This window comes from Thunnus thynnus, chromosome 5 (assembly GCF_963924715.1).
Source record: "Thunnus thynnus chromosome 5, fThuThy2.1, whole genome shotgun sequence".
Lineage (NCBI taxonomy): Eukaryota > Metazoa > Chordata > Actinopteri > Scombriformes > Scombridae > Thunnus > Thunnus thynnus.
The window spans coordinates 20,253,982-20,279,152 of record NC_089521.1 but is presented as its reverse complement, the minus strand read 5'-3'; the positions used below and the strand labels follow the sequence as shown (position 1 = coordinate 20,279,152).

Here is a 25,171-nt window from a genome sequence, read left to right as displayed (position 1 = left end):
TTTTCAAAAGACTTTATTAATCAAAACAAATTTCTCCTTCATTACAACCGAAGAGTTTAACAATGTAAATGGAAGGTAAAATTGATATATGAAAGGACATTGAAATAAGAATGGACAAAGACAATTAGGAGAAAAAACATGTTCAGTATTTTCAAATAAATACAGTTAATATTTAATACTGTATGAACTCTTTTTGTTTTTATGAGTTTTAGAGAGTTTATAAAATATGTGAAAGAACATGTTTGGAGTTTCTCTGTGCTCATTGAAAATCTGATTTTACACATTATTTACAGTGCACATATATTGAATGGACTCTACAGTGAAGTAGGACACATCTTGTGTCCAGCAGTTAAACCACTGGAATGAAATATATTTGCATATTCATAATTTCTGTAATTTTTAACGAGTGAGAAGGAGGAGATGTAATTTTAAGGATTTTAACAAGATAATTGAACATTTCTTTGTAAAAACCACATCAGACAAAAATTATTTTTCAAAGTTCGTAATTTATATACATTTTAAAACATGTCTGGAGGTGATCTTTAACCTCGGTAACATTTGGATATAACAATCTGAAATAAACACATCCTGCAGTAAACACTATCTAAAATCTTTTTTAAAAAAAGGTGACATCGCTGACAATACTGTTGTTGAGACTATAGTTCACCTTGTTGCTGTTTACTTTTGTTTGTATGGTTTCTAAGACTGTTTCATTAGTCAGCTAATATCGGTTTTAACCAGTTTTATCTGATGACTTCTTCATATTTGAATGTGTCTTATCTCTATAAAAGGCTCAGCAGTGAAGGCGGAAACACGTGTCCTGCTGTTCTGAGATCTTATTGGCTGCAGCGGCTCGTTTTGAAAAGTCTTATGACTTGAGGCGGAGCGGAGGGAAAGTTCAAACTTGTAACAACGGGAACGGTAAAAACCACGAGAGGTAACAGCTACAATGATCAGGCAGGCGTAAGTAGTGGTTAATATTTTATATATCGCGTTCAAAGTATATTTCCAGCGAGTATTGTGCTGTTTCTAAATGTTGTGTTACAGTTTTCGGACTTGTTAACGAGCTCAGCCGTAACGTTAGCCCGGGGGGCTAACGTTAGCTACTAGCCGCAGTTTAGCCTGTGGCTTTGTTAGCTCGTCACCGCCTCCTGTAAGGACAAACTTAAAACTAACAATGAGCTGTATTGATAATATGTGAATGATTCATTTCAGGAAGGGTAAAACCCCCCGCAGGCCTCCTCCAAAAAAGCCTTCCAGCAACCAGAAAGACCCGGTTGGGGTGAGTGTTACAGTTTATTTATTTAATCTTTATTTAATCAGGAAGTCTAACTGAGAGTAAGGTCTCCTCCAAGACAGACCTGAGGGAAGAACACAATCATCAGACAGAAGCAACACAACTACACAATAAACAAGGAATTAATAAAAACACCTACTAATAAAAACATCAGATAATAAAGCTTTAAAATGTCCAAGAGGAATGTAAAGAGTCAAGTTTGAGGGTAGTTTGCAGTTCATTTAATTTAAAAGGTGCATTGTACCTGAAACCAGTTCTGCCAACATTAGTGTGTACCTGAAGGATATCTAAGGTCAAGTAGTTACTGGATCATGTACTGTAGTTATTAGATTTAAATGAGAGAAGAGATGTGAGGTAGTTTTGAAGTTTCAACAGTAGAGCGTTATAGATGAATAACATGAGATGTTTTTTTTCTTCTTGACTCTAAAGAAGCAGGGATAGATGATATTGGATTTTTTTTGCCGATATTTTTCAACTCATTCTGGCTGATTACCGATACTGAAATATGCGCATATTTTTTCCTACCTGGCTGAGGAGACTGTTATGCATGCAATCAAACTGTACTAAGTATGTTCAAGAAAGACAATATATGAAGGAAGAACTTAGGAAGACTGGAGTTCTTGAGCTCAGGATTAAAATTTACAGTATGGTTTTCTTTGACTTTATTCGACAGACGGGATTAATGGGTAGGATTTAATCTCTGGTCCACACTCCAGAGCAGAAGGTGGTGGTAATACACCTAATACACTGGTTGCCAACTGCTGTTATAAAGCAAAAATAATTTTTTTCAAACAGCGTGGTACATCCTGTCAGCCGAGGTGTTTCCTGTCTGTGCAGGTGAACACAGCAGGTCCTCTGCAGACTGCTTCACCCTGATGGTCCCGGTACTTCTTCCGCAGGCTCCACTTCTTCTCACTTTAACCTGAATGACACCCCGAGCCCAGGTTTGTTATTTAGGTTTAAGTGGGAAGAAGTAGCGGGTCTGTTGGGTAGCTGAGTGAAGTGGAGCCTGCGGAGGAAACACCCGGACCGTCAAAGTGAAACAGTCCGTAGGGAAGCACAGCCAGGCGGCGGAGGAGAAGGCGACAAATCAGCCTGTCATATCGGCAGAAGTGTTCATTTCAGGCCGATGCCAATATTTCATTTTAAAGCCTTTATCGGCCGATACCGATGACATGCCGATATCATCGTGAATCCCTATAAGGAAGTCCAACTGACCTTGAGATACAGAGAACAACGATGAGTACGAAATTTGTCTTTTGTGATAAAGTGTAGTGCACTATGATACCCAGTGTTGATGGGGCAGCATGACAATACAGAAGTTCTCCATACTCAAGGACATGAAGGTCGACAGCACAATAGTTTTACGGTTGGAGGACGACAGACATCCTTTGATTCTATACAAGAAGTCTAGTTTGATTTTTAATTTTGGAGTTAAATGTTGAATATGAATCTTGAATGATAGTCAGCTGTCAAGCCAAATGCCTATGAAGTATTTTTATGACTCAGCAAGAGTAATATGGGTGCCAGAGTCACTGGTGGAGGTGGAGAATATCATGTACTCGGTCTTTTCTACATTTAAAACTAGTCTGTGATTAAGGAATGATAATTGGAAAGCATGAAAGGCAGACTGAAGACAAGTCAGGGCCTGAGCTGGGGTAGAGCCTGGGGCGTATAAAATTTTATCACCTGCAAAAAAATAAACATAGTTTTTTATCCAGGGAGGAGACAATGTTATCAATGACTGAAAGTGCAGCTGTTGTTGTACTGTGACCTGGACGAAAACCAGATGCATACCAACAATGGTCACATGTCCCTACCAAAACAGAGGTCCAACAAAATGTATACGTCTTTCTTGAACTCTGAGCATGAGGTGATTTTGTGGACAGTGAGGCAGTCTTTTAGATAGATCGGGACTCTGCCTCCCTTACTTCTTCCCCCACTATTTCAAATATTTTTTTCCCCTTACTGCATTGTCAATGAACTGAAACCTAAGATTATTACTCTGTTATACTTGTGTAACGATAAAGAAACTTGAAACTTTTTACTCAGGTGTACTGCCGTGTGCGACCTTTGGGTGCGGAAGATGAGGAGTGCTGCATTGAGGTGATCAGCAGCAGCACCATCCAGCTACACGCCCCTGATGGCTTCAAAACAAACCGAAATGGAGAGTACAAAGAGGTAATGGATCTAGGAGTAGCTTTTGTTCCATAAATACCAGTATAATAAAGACATAGCATAGGCATTTGCCATAATTTACACATTATTTCATCATTATTTTACAGTTTTGGTTTATAGGTTAAGGTTGCTCATATTGTATATTTCTCTTATTATGAACAAATTAGTTGGCCTTTTGTAAGCCCGTCCATCTATTTTCCAGCACTTATCAGGGTCAAGGTCATGGTTGTAGCAGACCGAGTAAGGTAGCCCATATGTCCCTCAAGTCCTCTAGCTTTTCTGGGAGATCTCAAGGGGCTCCCAGGCCAGACAGATTATTTAACCCCTCTAGCGTGGAGTTCAGATATCCAGGAAGAGCTGGTAGTAGAAGCTGCTCCTTCACATTGAAAGGTGCCAGTTGAGGTGATTAGCATAAGGATGCCTTTTGGATGCCTCCCTGTTGAGGTATTCAAGACACATCCAGCTGGCAGGAGAGCCAGTGATAGACCATTTTGAAAAAGTGAAACTGTGAATTCGAGACTTGTTTTTTTTTAAAGATTAACCTGTAGTAGGAACTAATGGGCTTCGGACGGAGTGCCACAGCCAGAGTAGGAAAATCAGGAAGTAGTGAGACAGACTAGCATTGTTGGTTTTGGTCTTTTGAAGAGATTTGTTGAAAAATGTATTTATGCCTGCATTAAATCAAATATGCTTCCCCTAAATATCCATCTCTTTTGCCTCTCAGACGCAGTATTCCTTCAAAAAAGTCTTCGGAGTTTCAGTATCTCAGATGGAGCTGTTTGAGTATGTTGCCAAACCTCTTGTTGATGACCTCATCCATGGAAAAAATGGTAAGAGCACCGGTCGTCTCCAGAAAGAAGTCCAGTTAAAGTGTATCCATTTTCCTGATATGAGCTGTTCTGCTGTATTTTCTGCTACTGCCACCTGTGGGTTTCACTCTGTAAACATAAAGACTCGGACATACATGTCTGCTCAGCTTTTCAGTTTGTCTGGCAGTTCATTTTCTCTATATTCTTTGTTGCAGGTCTGCTCTTCACGTATGGAGTCACAGGAAGTGGAAAGACGTTCACCATGACTGGCTCTCCGGGCCTGGGTGGACTTCTACCTCGCTCTCTTGACATGATATTCAACAGCATAGGACCATACCAGGCCAAAAGATATGTAAGACAGTAGCACTTAAGAACGATGTTGATCATATTTTGTACCCACAGAAGTTGATATATAAAATCTGTCTGTTTCAATGGTTTAATACCGTTCATCCTGTTTGTTCAGGTTTTCAAGACAGATGATAAAAATGGCATGGATGTCCAGAGTGAAGTCGACGCATTGTTGGAGCGCCAAAGACGGGATAATAACCTGTCTGCTCCTAAATCTTCCTCCTCCAGGTAAGTCTGACTCCTGTACAATACCAGTGATCTGCTACAACATAACTGATGTATAACATGTAATTCACTACTTTGATTTTAGACAAAAACTTGATCCTGAAATTGCTGACATGATTAAGCCGGAGGAGGCCTCTAAAGCAGACGGTGTGGATGAGGACAGCAGCTACGGCGTCTTCGTCTCCTACATAGAAATCTACAACAACTACATCTACGATCTCCTTGAGGAAACTCAGGAAGACGTAATCAAGCCAAAGTGAGTACAGGGAATGTCAATTGAAAAGAATATCATATTTTGATATATGACATTGAAATATTTAAAGCACAGTGGTTTTTAGAGTTTATTTTTGTATAGCAAAGAAGCTGGAACACAAATTATTGTATTTTCTTTTCACTAGGTGGAATGGTGGAGGCACACCTATGCGCCAGAACACTGACTTTATGTATGTGACCAGTGCATACTCATACATCAGAGTAGTAGCCTGATTTAGTTTGCAGACCTGATTTATAAAAAGAACCTTGTCATTGCTGGAGATTCACAAACTTTATGGAAATTACTAGCAGTAAAATTCCTCTTGTACCAGTGCTTTCACAGCAACTAAGAAGTTATTCAAAAGTAGGCCTGGGTATCATTTGAAATTTTTAGGTATGATACCCATGTTGCATCATTGTCAAGTCAATTTTATTGGTATAACCCAATATCACAAATCACACAAACAAATAACAAAACAATACTTTTAATGATAATTTTATTGAAAAAACACCTTTTTCATTCAACAAAAGAAGCCATAGTTATAAAATGGTACATGTTGTCTAAACACAAGCAACTTTACATGAACTTTTGTACAATTGACAAAATTATGATTTAAATCAGATATTCTTAAAGAATTAAAAGACTGAGTTAAGAGTATACATTGGAGGAAGCTTTTAATTCTAAATTTTGGTAGTTCAGTTTGTGATACTTGTGATATGGACACATTTCGATTGGTTCCAAGAAAGTATTGGGCTTCAATAAACAGCCTCCCAAAGCACATCTCCAGTGATGACAAGTGTTTTCAGTCCAAAAATAAATCATTATATTGCCCTCCCTCTGCTGCTTTAAGTCTTTGTCATGGCAAAGCTCCTCAGTGTCTTTAAAACCTGCTGTTTGTTGCTTTATGTTTGTAAGTGATTACTTTCTATGGCTGGAATCAAGCAACCCCCTCCCTTGTCCACACTCCATATCTGTTGCATGAAAAATGCAATCCTATGTCTTGAGTGACTAACATTTTTTATTTTCTCAACGTAGACCACCTCAATCTAAAATCCTCAGAGAGGATCAGAACCACAACATGTATGTGGCCGGTTGTATGGAGGTTGAAGTCAAGTCTCCTGAGGAGGCATTTCAAGTATTTTGGAGAGGTGAGTTGTAAGATCACTTAAGAGACCTGAATCAAATGTAAGGGGATAAATATGTAAAAGAAGGGGAGGAAAACGCTGCACTGATGATCGTAGATGTGACTGACCTGGTATTGTTGCCCTCCGGGTCGGCTCTGACCAGGAAATGACCTCAGTTAATCTTCTCTCTGAGCAGGTCATGGAAGAGTTGGAGTTTTGTGCCTATAATGTTTTAGAGTGGTTTAAATTGGACTTGAAGATGCTACATGTTGGTAAATATGCTTGAAAAGTTGCCTGTATAATATTGTTCCAGGTCAGAAGAAGAGGAAGGTTGCCAACACCCGGCTGAACAGAGAGTCCAGCCGCTCCCACAGTGTGTTCATTATTAAACTGGCTCAGGCTCCCCTTGATGCAGATGGCGACACGATTCTCCAGGTCAGTCGAAACTAAATATCCGGTTCCAGAGTTTGGTGCAGTTCTGTAATCCATATTTGGATAATAATGGAGCACCAATTTTGATATCAGATCCATGTTCCTTTAATCCAAATCTTTTCTGAACTTGTTATTCAGGATAAGAACCAGGTGAGTGTTAGTCAGCTGTGCCTGGTGGACTTGGCAGGAAGTGAGCGCACCGGTAGGACGGGAGCAGAGGGCACCCGAATACGTGAAGCAGGTTTGTTATCCAACAGTAAGATTTGGTTTTACTCATAGCTGAGGTTCATGTGATATTAAATGACATGTTACCTTACAGGTAACATTAATCAGTCCCTGCTGAATCTGCGGACGTGCATTGAGATACTGCGAGAGAACCAAATGTGTGGCACAAACAGGGTTTGTATTACTAGACTGAAGTTGAACACTCAATGTATTCATTGATGGACCATATATATACACACATACATACATAAAATGATGTAAGTGTCTCTCTTCTAGATGGTCCCCTACAGAGACTCTAAAGTAACCCATCTGTTCAAGAACTACTTTGACGGAGAGGGCAAAGTCAAAATGGTGGTCTGTGTCAATCCCAAGGCTGACGACTACGAGGAAACCTTGGTCAGTTCATCCCGTACCTTGCTTCTCTAACTTTATTTATATGTAGATGCAAGTCCCTTTTCGTCTGACACACGAGATTCTCTGTCTGTCCAGCTCGTGATGCGGTTTGCGGAGATGACCCAGGAGGTGGAAGTGGCACGGCCAGTGGACAGGCCCATCTGTGGCTTCACACCAGGCCGCCGTCATAGAAACCAGGCCTTTAAAGAGGAACTGTCTCGCAAGTTGGAGGAGCGTGGTGGTCCAATAAACAGAGGTAATATAACACAAGCTTTACAAAAAGACTGCTTTACAAGAATATCACAATATTACAGGACAATTACCCGTTAAATAAACAGTAAATTAAGGTAGGCAGATATAATATATTTCACCTATTTTTAAATGTATTGTCACAGAATGATGCAATTAATCAATAAAAATAAACATTTTAAAATTTAGTTAATGAAATAAGACAGTAAATGTCAGGCTATATCTTATTGTCATTTCTAATTTTGTTGTCTCACCCAGTTTTTTATTTAACTATGTACTCACTCCTTTCAGAGGTTTTAAGAACTCTAGATGAGGTTTTATGTCGCTCATCATGTTGCATCTCTGCAGTCAAACGGGAACCTTTATTTTATTTCACAGGCGACTTCTGCTGTTGTGAATGCATAACGACATTTCAATCTCTAGTCCTCAAATGTAATAGTTTTCCATCGGCACTTTTGGCAGTGCTGAGTCAAACCATGCCACATTGATTTGCATTTCCATTATCAGTTTAAATGCGCCTAGTTGTGCCCGAGATGGACCATCTCTGAATATTTTTGTAGTTTCTAACTGAATGTCCGTGGTTTGAAGTTCAGTACGTCTTCTGCATTCCTGTTTGTGCTTCCAGATATCTGCTTTATTTTACTTCCTATTTGCTTTCAGCTGTATAGGAGTCGTGTTAAGTTACTGCTGATGAAAATCCAACATTTCCTGCTTTTGCTGCTTCATATTAAAAGGGTTTAAATAACAAAATAACAGGACTTTTATTTTGAAGAATTGATAGGAAATGTGTTTATCACCGAATTAGCAGAACTTTGTTAGCGGCGCCATTTTACAATAAAAACAGCTCCAAATATATATCCAGATCTTGTGGTGTCAGCCTATTTGTTCAGCAGATCAGTAAGAAATACTGCAAGGAGTACAAGCAGAAACAGCCACAGTGGGATGTTAGATGAAGAGCTGCAGACAACAGGCTCTTACTGCACTTGTGCAAACCACTCACCTCCAACAAGTAAACAATTTGTTGTACCTGCCATACTGCATGACGTAAAAACACTTGCAGCAAAAATAAGGGGGGACTTTCATTGTGAAGAATTTATAGGAAAGGAAATGATGTGTGTGTTCAACATTTTACAGCTACTCCTTTGGCCACTAGTCACAGCCATGGATGTATACAGCCCACTGCTTTTAATCGTCATCGACTCAAGACAAGCGCGTCATCAGTTAGACACACCTTCAAGCAGGTAGCCCTGTTGTAATGGAGATGCAAATCCTTGCTACGCCAAGTCAAATCGAGTCAAGTGAAGCCAGCACTTGTATGGAAAAGACCTATAAGACAGCCAAACCTTTGCAAATATAATTTCCAGAAAAATATTATGTGTATTTATTTATTGTTAATATTTATTATATATATATTTACTAATATTTGGGTGTATACTGTATTTGTAGATCTTTCATGTTTGTAATATTTTGTTGCCTATAAGCACAGAAAAAGTCTTGGGTTAACTGTAGCTGTTCCCTTAGATGTGTCCTCTGTTATAAACCACCTGGTGCAAAGCCTCCCACCTCTACCCTCCTCTGAGCTGACTGACCCTCACGATGACATCACCCTGCCCAGGCTGATCGAAGCTCTGCAGAACAGATACAGGATCAGGCAGATGATGATTGAAGAATACAACAGAGCAGGTGCCTGCTCGCATTTCAGCTCAGCTCTTACTTCGTGGCTTTGACAGTTCAGGCTAATTTTAACCTGGACTTCTTATCTTGGCTCATGTTTCATCTCATTCCTGTTCTTTTAGCCAACATGATGAAGTCTATGCTTCAGGAGCTGGACGGCAACCTTGCTTCCAAAGGCGATTATATTCATGAACAAAATGGCAAACTAGCAGAGAAGGATAAAATCATCCAGAACAACAAGGCTGAGATTGAACGCTTGGAGAAGAAAAACAAGATGCAAGAACACAAGGTGAGAAATCAAAACACTCAAACCTCCCTTACAGTGCTGGGTGGTGGATAATTATACTCAGTTTCTTAAGTGTCCTGCATGGCTCTGTCCCAGATCGACATCCTGCAGAAAACTACCAAAATCTATGAGGACGACAAGCGTTCACTGCGGCATGAGCTGGACACCAGAGATCAGAGGCTAATGAGGGAGCAGTCTGACAAGAGACGCATGGAACAACGCATGCACGGCGTCGTCACAGACACACAGCACAAGTGGGAAAAAGAATGTGTGAGTTGCTCCTCTTATTGCACGATTTGGAAAACCTTTTATCTACTATAGCTGTTTAAAGTAGCACAATTTGTTTATTTCAGCAAATGTGTCATACCCAAAAATTCCCAATGATCATTTATACACGTATCAGGTGTTGCACTTTAACATGATGCCTCTTGCCGTGCAGGAAAGACGCGTTAATGCGATGCAGCTTGAGATGCAAAACAAGCTCTGGGTGAAAGACGAGAAGCTGAAGCAGCTTAAGGCCATCGTAACAGAGAGCAAGACGCCAGGTCGCCCTGAACCTCCACCGCAACAGACGCAGCCTAAGCGGCCCTCCAGAGAGGAACGCCTCCCTGCAAAGAGATCAGCCTCACCCTCACCTATTCCTGTATGTTGTTGACAATGCACATGTAGAAGACTTGCCTAGCTCCTGATTGATTAATATGTTACTAACATTGTCATATGAGACAGTGGCTGTTTAACAGAATTCTGTCCCTCCTAAGTTAACAGCTGCTGTGCTCTTCTTTGTAATACACTATCACGATCGGACTAACATTACTAATTACTATGCAATGGCAGTAGGTGCATTATTGTGATCACCTGTACATTTTAATGTAGTCCAGCGCATTAGTGCGACAGCAGTTGGCTACCATTGTGAAAAGAAACTCTAAAATTTAGTGTTGGTTGTTGATTGAACATTCTTTTTTAACTTATATTTCTTTAGGAAAAATGACTAAATAGATTAAAGTGACAGAGCAGAGGGGCAGTACATAATTTTATACATCAAGGTCGGTTTTAGGGTTAATATCCACGTTATTACTGAAGCCTCTGCAAACTCATACCAACACAACTTTGAAAGTAAGTTGTCATCTGCTATTTGTTAAATAAAACTCCTAGGCTTTCCTTGATCACACTATATAAACTTGGTAAGTTTGGAGGCTGTATTGGTGATTTTAAACGCGATAAAATAAAACTGCTCTTTCCTACAGTCTATAAAAATTTTACAAAGAATATTTTGCCAGGCTGTTGTATTTGACTACATTAGACTGTACAAGTGTCTGCTGCTGCTCCATAACATTTATTTTTATGTGATTTCTCTGTCTAGTTTTTCCACTTTGCCCCCCAGTCCCCTGTTTATTCTCCCTCTGTGGGACCAGTGCCAGGGTCACAGCCAGTCAGTGCCAGTAGAGTTGAGGAGGTTGAGATGAACCCAAGGCCCGCCTGCCCCATCCCCCGCAGCAGTTGCTCTATGTCTGTGGCTAGCAGCATCTCTGCATGGGAGCAGCGGGGATCCCAGAACAGCAAGCAGGCATATCATTCCCCCAGTACACCCACAAGAACCCAGTCCCCAGCAGCCCCCACAGCCAGCCGGGCCAGGAGGAGAGCTATTTATTGTGCTAGAGAAGAAGAAGCCCGGACACCCTCCCCTACATTTGACGTAGATCTATTTGAGAGAAGCTACAGGGTCAGTGTGTTAGCTGCAGGTGGCATCATGAGGTTGTAGAGTGAAATCAGGTTTCTGTGTTCAGGGGATGCAGATTATTTCCTGTCTACTAATGAAGTGAAAATATTTGACACAGTTTTCCCCATGTAGGGTTCCTATAAGTTGCATTTTATGAATCTGTTTTTTTCTTGCTTCCACACTGATCGGAGTAGACGACGACTCCGGTTCGGCCGCTGCACCGTCGTTCCCGCTCTGCTGGTGGAGAGAAGTGGGTGGACCACAAGCCCTCCTCCAACCTGGACTTGGGTACAGTTTTGCAGCCCGTCATCCCCAATGCCATCCAAGTGTCTGCCCCCAGTGAGAAGGCCCTGTCCAAGTGTGACAGATATGTGTTAACGCACCAGGAAGTTGCCTCTGATGGCGAGATACAGACCAAACTTATTAAGGTAAGTCTGCTTAAAGAGTTTGGACGTTTGACTGCTGTTTAATAAAGTTTCTGCGCTTAGTAGCATCACATGCTCAGTCCTAAACATTGTCTATAACTGTTTTTAACAGAAAAGCATTGAAAAAGAAATGTCGGAAAATTAAAATTCACTCACTCATTTACCTGCCATCATCTCTGCTCATGTCCCACCATCTCTTTTCAAAAATGCCTGGGAATCACTTGTTCTACCATTTTACTGCTAATAGTCTGAACTCTAAAAAACAAGTCACTTCTGTTTTGGACAAGATTACATGTACTGCACTAGCTAAGTCACTTTCTGCAAATGCAAAACCTCAACTGTGTGTTTACGGAGTACACTTGAGTACACTTTGGGTAAACTACTACATAAGAGACTGTGGCCACTACTCAAGACATGCTCTTCATTTTCCAGGGCGAGGTGATCAAAACCAGAGGAGGAGGACAGGCTGTCCAGTTCACTGACATCGAGACGCTGAAACAGGAGCTCACCACTGTCCCAAGGTAGCAGTTCATTGCCTGTTATTAGCTACTGATTGGCCAGATGTTATACTGATGTTTTAACTTTTTGTATGTGTCACTATTTGTTTCTAAGCCGCAAGAGAAGATCCTCAGAAGGCACCCCTGCTAATGGAGATCGAACTGATGTGGAGAATAGGGTAGGATGATTAATACTGATTAGTATCCAATATTAAACACTATCCCATGTCTATGTTAATATATATAACAGTAGATTGATCATGAAATTAACCTCTCATAAATATGGAAGGTAGAGTTGGCTAGTCAGTAACAGTATAAGTCTGTCCAGTTTTCATGAGGTAAGAGCATTTTACGATCGGGTAATTCAATATCAGTCACATTTAGAGGTACTTCTCAATTTCTGTCCCCCTTTATGTCTGTAAATAGTGGCAGAGAACACAAGACAAACTCTTTTCAATTTAATGTAACCCAGTACATCACATAGACTGACAACATCATGAGTTTAATCTACACATCTGACAATGTCAACAAAAACTGAACAAAAGCTTCATAAGATGGAGGGAATGTTTTTATTTGGTTAGAGATGTACCTGATAACTTTAAAATCCAGCCCAGGTCATCTCATGCAAGATTATTAAAACATATTTCAAGTTTCAGCAACAAAAACTGTTCATCTATAGTAATCTGTACATTGTGTTGCAGCAAACGATGGCCCATCATTTAAATGCATATTATGTAATTTTCTGCCGCTAGGGGTCTCTTAATCAAAACAATAACAAAAGTCAGTTTGATAACGTCATGAAGTAGCGATGCCATTGACTGCCAACCAAATGAAACAGACCGTTACCTTGATTAAAAGCACAGATTTCTCTGGGTTTGAACATTATTGGAAACATTTGGGATAATATAAGTACACAACTCAACAAAATATATAACATAAGTCTAGTTGTTTACATAGACATTTACATACGTAGACATTTTAATGCGGAAAAGTTACATATTATACCTTTTTTAAATAAATGCATGGTCAACACTTTGAGGAGTATATTTGGTCTCACTTTGTCTTTTCTTCACAGTGCTCCGTGGCTTTGGAGATGAGGGCTGGATCAAACATGGGTCCTGGTTATGAGCATCATGGAATCACCAAGTAAGCTTCTCTTTGTATTGATTACACCTGAGAAAAGCATTTTGTTTTTCCTGACATTAACAGCTGTTCTGTTACAGGCGCAGAAAACCGTAAGCTCAGCTGGCGGCTGCTCCACTGGTCACTCCCTGATATCCTCACCTGGCTGTTGTGCAATAGTCTGAAATCTTTTATATTTCTCTCTAGTGAAACTATTTAAACATTTTCCATGCTTTTTTTATGTATGCAAAAGTGTATATACAAGGGTCACCAAAGTCATTTTTTAAAAATATTTTATATATTGTGTTTGAACCTATAAAAAACAAGTGTTATTTGAATCAGTCAAGGATGGTGGCAAATATTTAGTTACTGTTACCCTGCTGCTGAAAGGATCTGTTTGTGTGTGTAAAATAGTCACATTTGTTACTTGGCACATGTGGAATTCATTCATCATTGCACATAAGAGAAGTTGTTGTGATACTGGTTTGGTTTACTACATACTGTCTGCTGGAATAATAGTGAGCTTCAAATTAAGACTTTTAACAATCTGTTCATTTTGAATTTCTTTCTTCATATATAAAATGTGCTTCTGCCATTGATAAACTGAGCTCTCCTTCCTTCACCGTACACTCCAGGGGAATAAAATTCCTTTGAAACACCAGTTTGTTGTAAGCAAATAGATTAATGTACAATGCAACATTTACAGAAGAGCACAATACTTCAAACATTCAGCACCAGGAGCTGAACACTAGATGGCAGCACAGGACAGCCGTCCATTATAACTCTCGAACATATGGGTTCAGTTACACTGCAGGAATAGTTGAGGCCTGACTGCTGTGAGGAGACATCCTTCATACTGAACTATTCTGCTGGCATGATGTCAATTTGACAGGAAATGTGAGCTTTATAAATGTTACTTAGAAGAGGCAAAGATTTCTGTATCTGATTAAAGAAGCAACCACATGCCGAATAAAACAACACATGAGCAATATGTAGCAGCACTGTTGATAGGCTAATAAGGAGAGACTACCCATTTATTTCAAAATGATGCTTGAAAAGAGATTTAATGTTGAGTTAGAGCGCTGGGCTGTCCTGTGCCAATAGTGTAGCAATATTCTCTGTCATATAAACAAAGTCTGCTTTCAATTACTTTGCTGAAATTGCTTTCCTGTGCTCATGCTTGATTAGATATTCATTATGTTAAACAAGACACCTTGTATATAAATCCATATTAAATTAGTCTGGTTGGCTGCCTTCACGCACAGTCAGCTGGGTCCCAGACATTAAAAAGTCTGAGTGCGTCCTGGCCGTCAGTGCAGGGTGGCTGGTTCTCGTTTGGTAGTTCAGTCATGACGCAACTCTTCTTTTTTACTGTTGAGACATTTTTTCTGCCAACTGATGGACACAGACTAGTGTTTGCATTTGAAAAAATGGAGGAAAAAGTATTTAGATCTTTAAGTAAATGACAATAAAACCACATCATAAAAATACTGAATTGATAAGTGGAAGCAATATAGTATTAGCAGCCAGGTGTACTTGAAGTATGAAAAATTACAGTACTTAGGTGACAAAATGTCCCATGTTACATATTGTATTTTAAGTGATGTAGAACTTTATAAGCAGTGTTTGAATTACTTTGCATATGGCAATAATCTAAATGAATTACATTTAAAGATGCAACAATTAGACGATTAATTGACTATTCAGTCGACAGAAAATAAATCAACTGTTTTGATTGTTGATTAATCATTTTGAGTCAAAATTCTCTGATTCTAGCTTCTCAAAAATATGAATATGTTCTGGTTTATTCAGTCCTCTTTTATGGTATATTGAATATTTTTGGTTATGGACTGTTGGTCAGGACAAAAGACATTTGAAGATGTCACCTTGGCCTCTGGGAGACAGTGGTCGACATTTTCAACCATTTGCTGACATTTTATAGACCAATCAACAAATCGATTAATTGAGAAAATAAGAAACAGATTAATTGCTCATTAAAATAATCGTTAGTTGCAGTCCTAATCACATTTTACAAGCTGATCAGATGTTTTTTATGTAAAATATTGATCTTTAAAGTTGCTAGTAACGATATCTGTCGACTGTATGTAATGGAATAAAAAGTAAGAGTATTTACAAGTATTTATCTCTGAAATGTAGTGGAATAAAGTGGCATAAAATGGAAGTATTTAAGTATCTCAAATTAAAAACTGCACTTCATTACAGTTATGGAGTAAATGCACTTAGTTACTTTGCATCACTGTACTTGTTTTTCTTTTTTATGATGAAGTACCAAATTATATTGTGAATTATTGCTTGAATAACAATCTACAATGCATTTTAAACCACTATACGCAGACATGAGTGTGAAAAGGCCCTGAGCTTGAAAACACCAGCAAAACTAGAGCTTATTAAAATGTCAGTGACCCGCTTCACTATCTCTTACCAACTGGTCATCACCAGTACGATGATCAGCTGAAGCTAGTGGTACAGTCATCTCAGCTTTAAGTAGACAGTTGAAATCTCATCTGCTACCAGTCTGGCTGGGCTTCAATTGGAAAGCACTGGAGAGTGACTAACATGGAGCCTCTTGGAGAGGGTCAAGAGCCCAGAGCAACCAGTGGCCATTAAATTCACTCCTATGAGATATTGAGTGCTTTGCTTTTTGACCAGGCTCTGTTTGATGTGCTGCACCACACTATTATCCCCAGCTCCTCACTGCGAGCCCTCCACCACCAAGTGGCACGAGTATTATAAAGATGTTATTACAAAACTCCTGTTTGAGCCTCTGATCAACATTACTTGTTTCAAAGAGACTCTTGTGGAAAATAAATGAAAATTGCACACAAAGGCCTGAAGTATGCATAAACCAAGTCTTTAAGACACCACCATCCATCCATCTGTATTGTAGGAATACATCATTCTGAATTTCAAGCTTCAATACTTATCAATGTTATTAAACTTGCTGGAGGGAATTCGGATGTTCTACTTGAATACACACAGTCAATTAGACCATCTCAGATTTTAAAAGAGCAAGCCTAATTGCAATGTTTTATTGACTCTTTGCTTGAATGACTGTGATAAAGAGGTTTTAAGCTGCCTTTTGGCACAGACAGGATGAAATAATTTTCACACTAATCCATGATGCTGATGAGGGCCATTCATAATTAAAATGGTTAAAAAAATTATATATATATATATATATATATATATATATATATATATATATATATATACACACACACACACACACACACACATATTATGTATTTTTTTTGTATATATATATTCTACTTCCATAACACATTATTTTACTCACTGATGGCTCAAAAGTCAAATCTTTTTCTAATTAAACTTGCAATAACTGATTTATAGTCATGCTAGTAGCATATAGCTTTACGGTCAACAATGTCAATCTGTATTGGTTGGTCAACTACTTTTCCAAACTGAAATATCTCGACAATGATAAGATGGATTTCTATTATATTTTGTACAAACATTAATGGTCTTTAGCGGACGGATGCCAATAACTTCGGTGATCCCCTGACTTTTCCTCTAGCGCCTCCATGAAGTTCACTTTTTAGTTCTTTATTGAAATTTCTCCAAATATATACTTCAGTCTCCGGTGTTTTTTGTGTTTAGCACTAACAAGTAAATGTTACCGGGCTAACAAGCTAAACAAAACACTGTCAACAAGCTAAACGTTATACCTGCTAAACATCAACATGCTAGCATTATCATTGTGAGCATGTTAGCATGCTGGTGTGAACACTCAGCTCATGTACAGTCTCACAGAGCTGCTAGCAGGCTGCAGAAACGAGCTGTGAATACAACATTGATATAGGAAAAAGTTATTGGCAAACAGTTACCAATTTACACATCCATCAGACGCGAAGATGCAAAATTAACATTCATTGGAGTTGTGTTTCCAATATTCTTCCAATACTCTTCACTTACTCCTGAGGGAAATATCCAACTCTTTAGCTGCTAAATGCAGCGCTGTGTTCACCAGACAGTCATTACATTGTCTGTTTGCTGTTTGGTGCAGGGTAGGTGCACAGTGGGTTTTTAAGAGCTTTTCTGAAAATATCTGCTTTCTTTGGCTGAAAACAACAATACAAGAGTGGTGGGAGTGAATCAAACAGTACCATTGTACACCAGAAAACCAAAACAATGAGGACGCTTTAAAGCTCCCTAGATGTGAAGGGAACTGCAGAGTCGGGTGATAATTGTTTAATACTGTGGGTTCATCTCTAAGACCGATCTTTTTCACACACAAGTAGTCATGTGAACCTTTTTTGATATAAAAATATTGATTATAGCTGCTTTAATATAGATATTTGGTATTTTGTTTTGTCAAATTTGACTCTGGCAGCAGGTTCATGACCTCTTCCTTCGTACATGATTAACACGCTGTACTGAATCAGGCTATGAAAAGTGGGCATGAGTTTAAATAGGTGTGATGAAAGCGTAACCCTATCCAGCAGGACTATACTTGGCTGTACGGGGCATCTGAGGTATGATGGCGGTTTCAGTTGCCTCCCGAGCTGTATCATAACAACCGAATGGTTGCTGATTTGAAGGACATGTCGAGGCAAGTACCTCAATCACAGCCAGAGCTGTCCTTTAAACCAGAACCTATTACAAGGTTTTCTGCCTTCTTTTAGTGGCAAAGATAACAATCCCTGACAATGAAAGTCAATTAGTGGGAAACACGTGTAAATACTGCATGAGAGCTTTGGTTGAGCAGGGTCTGTACACTACGTCTTCATATGTCAAGGCTGTGGCTGCCTGCCAGCTAAATGTGTCGGGCCAGAAAGATATGCGAATGCAGATGAGTGTTGACAGCCAGTCAATTGTCATTCAGCCCATCTCCCAGCCTCTCGGGACTCATCTAGCTTTTTTTTTTTCTGCGGGCTCCTCTTCACTGCTTGCTCAGCTCACGCTCCTCTGCCTTAATGCATACTAACACGCACATTGGAGGCATGAGGCACCGTGTTCAGTGTTAATAAGAGGTAAAAGCTCCCACTCTCTTTCTGCTGGTGCGGCTGTTACGAGCAGATGGGTCAAAGAGTCACAAACTCGCAGACTCCCGCAGGTGAAGTTTGGTTTTTCAGCTGTTTAGAACCACATTGGATGAGAATTGCTCTGACCCTTAAGTGCATGTGGTTAGTGGTTCAGAATACCTCATCCCATCTGCTGCCTCCTCCTTCTGCTGCTGCTGCTCTGCCTTTAGTCCTTCATGTCACTTAACTGCTCCATTCAGACTCTATCAGACATGCTACATCTTGCTTATCTGTATTCTTACTTTACAGAGATGATGGCTTTTTCCAACGACGACTGTAACAGATGTTAAGTCTGTCACTATGCGTTTTATGTCCTCACGTCCAAGTTATCATTTCGAGCTCAAGTTGTAATGAGGAATCCATTTGTCCTCATGCTTGTTGTTGTGGTTACACATCAACACGGAGAAAGTTGACCTCTGACAAAAGCAATTCAAGACATGACTGATTTCTTGCTGAAAATATTGGAACCCATTGTTGTGTTCATCAGGCTCATTATAGCCAAATTGAGCTGAATAGTGTTTTTTCCTCCCTGTCTTTGTTCTTGGCAGCCGACTAAGTGCTTGCAGCTGTCAGTTGAGTGCATTCTCCTTGCCCAGTATATGTGGCTTGGCTGCACTTTTAGCTGGCTGTGTCCTCACTGTGGTGACAGTGTGCCATGACTGATTTCCGTTGACTCACTTTCATTGTAACCACAATGTGTCCCTCGCAGAAAAGTCTGCCTGCTTTTTTACAAGTGGTTGATCTCATCTAGTTAACGCTGCGGCGTAACCGGGCTTTGCGTGCAGTTGGCTGATTATTTAAGCAGCGCTCCAAGCAGTTTGCTGATGAAATGAAAGGAGAGGAGATGCCAGAAATGATTGTACTGACAATGGTACAATGCAGCATGATGTATGATGACTAAATGGTATTTGGATGTGGTGGAGGTTGACTCAACTTTCTCACATCACATGAATCTTCTCGCGTCATTTCTGCAAGTACAAAGACTAAATGAGTGTTAAAAACACGTCTTATTAAGCTGCTGAACTGATAACTGAGGCCTTGTTTGCTACACAGAGAGGGAGAAAGGTATTTCAAACCCTTGTCCTGCCAGCGCTGTCATGCAAATTACTCACACTGGAACCAGCTTATCTGAACAATCATAGGTGGCATTTGGAGGAGGGTGAAATAGCGCCACATGATTTTCATATCTGCATTAAGCTCAGTCAGGTAGCTACACACAAACTCCCACACAAAAGCAAACACAAAAGCCTCTTTGAATGCACACATCAGCTGTTTATCTTAAAATAGTTCGCCACCCTGCTGCTCTTATCCAGTACCTTGCACATTGCACTTTGTAAATAGTCAGCAATTACAGTACACATGGTGCATTAAGGAGTTGTTATTTAATTCATTAGATATTGCTAAGTTGAAAGTTCATTCATTCGAACAAAGCAGCAACTTTTATCACACAAGGCCAGGTATGTGTATGAAGGCTGAGATTACAGCATCCGTGCGCACAAATAAGATTAGAGCGCAGGCTGCGACTGCTGTTGACAAGGTGAACGGGACAATTGTTCCAAAAAAGCAACAACGCTGGATGACAGTGAGTTCATGTAATTCTCAGAGCATGCTATTTTCATGGTGTGTTTATCCACACGATTAATGGCTGCTCAGATTTGCTTTTGAACATTACCTGAGGAACACATCTGCATCAGGCTTACTGGATACTAATGATCCAGCGCATGCCTAATAAACTGAAGTGAGAATTCAAATGAGGCTCAACCTGCCTGCGAGGCTAGCTTAAGCAAACACCAGGACAGCTGGCAGAGAAATCATTGTGACTAATGGTCTCAGTGTGAGACAGGAGCAGGGCTGTGGGTGGTTGTTTTACCATGCTAAGAAGAACAGACTTTGTTTGTCTTTCTATAGCATACAGCGTGACTGTGTGATTCTGGAAACGTTGGCTTTGTTTTTGTTTGCTTTGCTTTTCTTGCCACTGTGCTGTGACACCAGGAACAATCAAAAATGTACTCGTTTTCCTCCTGAGAATGAGGTGACCTTATAAAACGAGCTGTGTGAATGCTTTTTTAGAAATACAAATCTCAGATTGTTTATACTGTCACCTGGAGGGGTGGTGCTCTTCTCTGTCAACTCATGTTTTGACTTTATTTGGATTCTGTTCCAGCTCCTCCACTGTGGTAAACATAATGCTCTGTGACCTGTCCTCGGGGCAAATGATCCGATTTGCTCTTCCCTTGTCTTTTACTCCTAATCGCATCCACCTCAGAGCCAGAAAATGGTTGTGCAGCTGTCATAACTGAAGCACAGGGCGGCGTGATGGGAGAGCATGTTTTTGCTATTATCTATTCTATCTGAGCCAGAACAGAATACTAAACCTCCACTGCATCCCTCTTTCTCACAGACCGCTGCATGATCAATACCCACATCAAAGGCTCTGCGGAGATAGCAGGATTCTTTGAAGCATGTTTGTGGAGCTGGATTTGCTGAGCTAACACGGTCCACACAGAACCCCCTTGAATAAGCTTGTTTGGCTAGCATCCTCTCTGTTTGTAGAAGAACTGAGTGGATTCTAATGGAGAACAGACAAGGCCTCTCCCTTGTCTTTTTCCTCCCTTTGAGCAGATAAATGCATCCGTTGTGCCAGTGCTTTTTGCTCATCTGACATATGCTTCATTGCATGCCAGCTCAAATATTTATCTAATATCAAATTGGCTGTAACATTTTGGAAGCAGTGAAATGCCAGGAAATATTTCTCATCGAGGACACAAAGTAACTTGCGTCATGTTTTTTTGCAGTGCCAAGTGCAAATACGCCGGGTAATTACTGATTGAAATGAGATGGAGTGCAGACAACAACAGTGTTGTTATGTGGTTACCTTGTGTTGTGACTTGTACAGGCAGACAAGAATTTCCAACTGTGATTACTCTGCACTTAAAACACAACCTGCATCCCTGGAAAGCTATTAACTATTTACAAAAGTGCTTTCCGTCTCCTAAATGGGAAAACAGTTCATTTGGGACCTTGCTAAGTGGGTATAGAAAAGCTGGGGGTGGAGGTTCATCCACAAAAAAAAAAACGCACACACACACATGAGCACATAACTCTTGCCAGCCAGTGAAATAGAGTCAGCAACTCTGTAAATGATGGAGCAGGGACTGAATCATCTCTGCTCATGCAAATCCAAGACAAGGATGAGAAGTCCTTTCATATACATTACAGAATAAACCGCATTTGTGATGCTTTTGACTTTTTAAATTCACATACTGTTGAATCTTTTGGTAAGTAATTGCGCTATTTGGCATATGCAGAGCGAAGGTTGGACTCTCCAGTCAGCTGTGGCTCATTTGAAAGTGAAATGTGGGAAAATGCTGACATCTCTTTCTCTTCCCTCCCAACACCAGGGGCACCACTACATTTGCATCCTTGTCTCTCTCTCAATCTCTCTTTCTCTCTCATTTACATTATGGATGGTTCATTTAGCTTACATGACCGAGTGAATACATATCCCCGGGGCAATTCAAAATATCATGAGGGCCTGTAGGGATAAAATGAAACCACATAAGCAGAAAAGACTGCTGCACCGCCATCTGCAGCAGCAGCCTTTTATTCATCTTTTCCCGCCTTTCATTTGGTTGACAAACATGGCCTGCCCCTGACCCAGATGGCTGGACTCAACAAGCAGTATCACATACATAGAGTAACAGGTGATTTACAGAAACATCATGAAAATTTATTGCAGAATTGACCATTCGTTAACCCTCTCTTTCAAACAGCAATTAGACACGACAGGTCTGTCATGCTTTGGATATGTCCACATGTTGAAACAGTGTGCATGGTGCTCTTGAGATGCACATTATTTAAAGAGTTTGGAGGGTGATGTCTTTTTTGTTGTCTTTCCAAAATCCAAAAACACAAGAGTAAAAGTGTAAGGAATGGTGTGTTTATCTGCTGTTTAGCATGTCCGACTAATGAACTTACTTTTATTTAATAACTAGCTTACTAACAGTTGTGACTGAGCATTACTTTCAAATGCAAGGAGCAAATTATTAACTATCTACAAATATTTGTGGGTTTACAGGTTACCTACTGTTTCGTATTTCCTCACCATGTGGAAGCCAGACTTGATGCTACCAGAGTTTAGCTTAACATTAGCAGCTTTTTACTGGATTTGGGGATGTTTACAGTTCAGCGACCCCAGCCAACCTTACCCAAGATAGCGTCATGTTAAAAAAGCCTTTTCTCTTGTAACGTTAAAAGTGACCACACAAGGTCCAAAATACAAACAAGTATGTACTTTAAGCTAAGAAGCTAAATAACAGTCTAAATCTTACATTTTTCCTCATCATACTTATAAGATTCACTAGCTCCACCTCACAATACAAGAAAAATGCTCTCCCCATGTTTTCAACATTGATTATGCATGTAGTTGGTTTGAGATCCACCAATAAACACAAAGAAGAAGAAGAGTACACTTACATCATCAACTACACAACATTTATGTTGTCGCTCCAGTATAGAAAAGCACACCAATTGAAATATCCCAAGCCCATACAATGGAGTTTACCTTCACTCTATGCCTATTATATTTTTGTGTGTAATGTCCAATTGTGATTGTATGTTTTCGTCTGCCCAAATTTCAAGCAAGCATTTAATTTAAGTAGACCAGAGCGATCCTTTCGCAGCCATGTTTGAACGGGACAGTCGAATAGTTATGACGTCACATTCTAAATAGCAGTCCACTTCTGTGTTTTACAGTAGTTTTCACACTTGATGCAAACCGTAACTAAGTACACATGAACCGTATACAAGACCACTTTTTCAAGTGTTGTGGTACACAGTGTTCACACTAATCAAATGAACTGGACTTCAGGGTCAAATACCTGGGTCCCTGATGTGAAAGCCTCCTTAATTAGCTTTAGCCTCAGTCTTCTAGCATATTATCATTTATGTAGCCATATTGTCTATTTTTAAGACCCTTTTTTATAAGATTCCAGTTTTAAAACGAGTTGGAAACATTAAAAAGTGCACCAGAGATGGCATTTTCAACTAACTCATGGAGCTAATGTTAGCTTAATCAGCTAGCTAGCTACAGCTGATAAAATCTGCTAGTGATGGTTGTCATTTCAGCTGGCAAAATTGACAGTCACTGGGTAGAAATGAGAAGCCTGCTTTGTCTAACTCTATCTTATATCAAGGACACATGGTTTCAAAAATAATTTAAAATTTTTATGGTATATCTGCCACCTTTATCATTTTTAACTGCATATTTGCCATGCTGGGAAAATTTTCAATTTAGCAGCAAACCAGAATGAGTAAGTCTGTGAAATGTGTGAGAGTGACAGAGAGATAAAGAGCAATACTAGTACGTGAGTAGGATAACTGAGTAGTCGAGTGGGTTCGCTTATCTGTGTGTGTGTGTATGTGTGTGTGTGTGTTTTATGGTTGGGTAGAGCTGTTAACATTATAGCTGCAATGTGTAACCGAAGATAAGAATTTAATACCTGCATTCAGATTAAAAACGTGCTTTGGCACACTAGTGCAAGCTTTTATTCCAGCCGCCAACAAGTTTGACAGCACTTTGTTTTCATCACAGACACACAAGCGACACAATGGTCCTAGTGACACGCCGGTTTTATAGCCTCAAGGACTCAATGAGCTTTAATGACAGAAAAACCACACGGACATAAAAAAACAGCTTTGAGACAACAATGCCGTGTGTGAATTCACAAGAAGACAATTTCACAAGTGGCTGTCATTGTGTATCCGTGATAAAAAGTCGCAAACTGAGAAAACATTTGTGTAGGGAACAGATTGTGAGCGCCACCTCTGCACCTTCAGCCCACTCACTGACAATCATCAGTGGCGGTTCTCCTGCTCTGCTTTATATTAACACCACAGCTCCAGCCTGGACAGGTCCACGGCTGTTATCTCAATGATGTTCTAATTCTAGTCAAACAGCTCTGTGTTTGACTCAATAGAGGCAGTGTTAGTCAGGAGAGTCAATATTAGCAGAGCACACAGAGCAGGGCTGGTGTTAGGAGAGAGACAGAGAGTTATGTGTGTGTGGTAGTGAGTGTGTGTGTGTGACAGGATACATGGTTAAGTGTGCTCTGTTAGTGAACCTTGACCGCCTGGTGCAGTAATAATAATAAAGATAATAAGAAAAGGGAAGAAAGCAAATTCCTGCTTACTTTTGCCTCAGTGACTTCCGTGTTTGACAAGAGTGACATTTATTTTATCACCTGTCTTTTATGTGGATGTTATTGTTAGACTTCAGTCTCTCCTCTCTTGCGCCTCACTTTCCTGGCCGAGGGCACTCTGTGCATTCAGGCCCAGACTTGCTGACAGTCCTACGTGAACAGCTGAGTACTTCAGGTGAAGGTTTCGCTCTTGAAGGAGAGTTTGTTTCGGTTTATGCAAGGTCAAACAGCTGCCAATATCAACAGCCTGATTATGACACTCACCATCAGATTGCACAACTAGCACTTTAATTCAATAAATGTGTAGATGAATCAACTCAAAGCAAAATCAGTACTAAAGGCAATTTCTCCACATAAAGAAGCTTTAAATACAGAGGGCAGCTGAATAACGTTTGAGTTTTGCCTTATTTGCAATTTTGAAGTAAGAGGAAATTATAAACCCATCAGCTAACAGCACCTCCTGTTTGTTCAGTGCAGTTTAATCTACAGGAGGCTCTGGAAAACAAACAGAACAATATTGAGCTTCTGCATCTGCCAGTCTCCATAAAATGACAAGAATAAATTAAGAAGTGGACAAACAATATTCTGTTATTGATCAGCATGTTGTTTGTGTTTTTAAGGCCCTTAAACCTTGTTTTCAGTTTCTTATGCGAT

At 39.9% G+C, this 25,171-nt stretch overlaps 1 protein-coding gene and 1 non-coding gene across 5 annotated transcripts; both read left to right on the top strand.

The window, feature by feature from the left end:
• The first annotated feature begins 702 nt into the window (after positions 1–702).
• Positions 703–13,915, top strand: kif23 (kinesin family member 23). Of its 4 annotated transcripts, XM_067589900.1 has the most exons (24): positions 703–963; positions 1,216–1,282; positions 3,350–3,478; positions 4,200–4,305; positions 4,500–4,636; positions 4,748–4,860; positions 4,943–5,113; positions 5,256–5,300; positions 6,146–6,258; positions 6,548–6,669; positions 6,805–6,907; positions 6,986–7,065; positions 7,168–7,287; positions 7,381–7,540; positions 9,055–9,216; positions 9,330–9,496; positions 9,590–9,763; positions 9,933–10,136; positions 10,854–11,213; positions 11,405–11,638; positions 12,068–12,156; positions 12,248–12,311; positions 13,208–13,278; positions 13,356–13,915. In XM_067589900.1, exons 1-24 carry the CDS (start codon positions 950–952, stop codon positions 13,369–13,371), a joined length of 3,021 nt encoding a protein of 1,006 aa, XP_067446001.1. In that variant the 5' UTR covers positions 703–949; the 3' UTR covers positions 13,372–13,915. The 4 variants fall into 4 exon arrangements, with proteins under 4 accessions (XP_067446001.1, XP_067446002.1, XP_067446003.1 ...); XM_067589901.1 differs by lacking the exon at positions 5,256–5,300; XM_067589902.1 differs by lacking the exon at positions 10,854–11,213 and having other exon boundaries at positions 706–963.
• Positions 6,334–6,430, top strand: LOC137183871 (Z30 small nucleolar RNA). The gene has a single exon (XR_010928568.1). It is a non-coding gene; the product is annotated as a Z30 small nucleolar RNA (small nucleolar RNA).
• Positions 13,916–25,171: the final 11,256 nt, after the last annotated feature.

Coding starts and splice junctions, on each gene's coding strand:
- kif23 (XM_067589900.1), top strand. Junction 4,306..4,499: donor CCTCATCCATGGAAAAAATG/GTAAGAGCACCG, acceptor TCTTTGTTGCAG/GTCTGCTCTTCACGTATGGA. Junction 6,908..6,985: donor CACCCGAATACGTGAAGCAG/GTTTGTTATCCA, acceptor GTTACCTTACAG/GTAACATTAATCAGTCCCTG.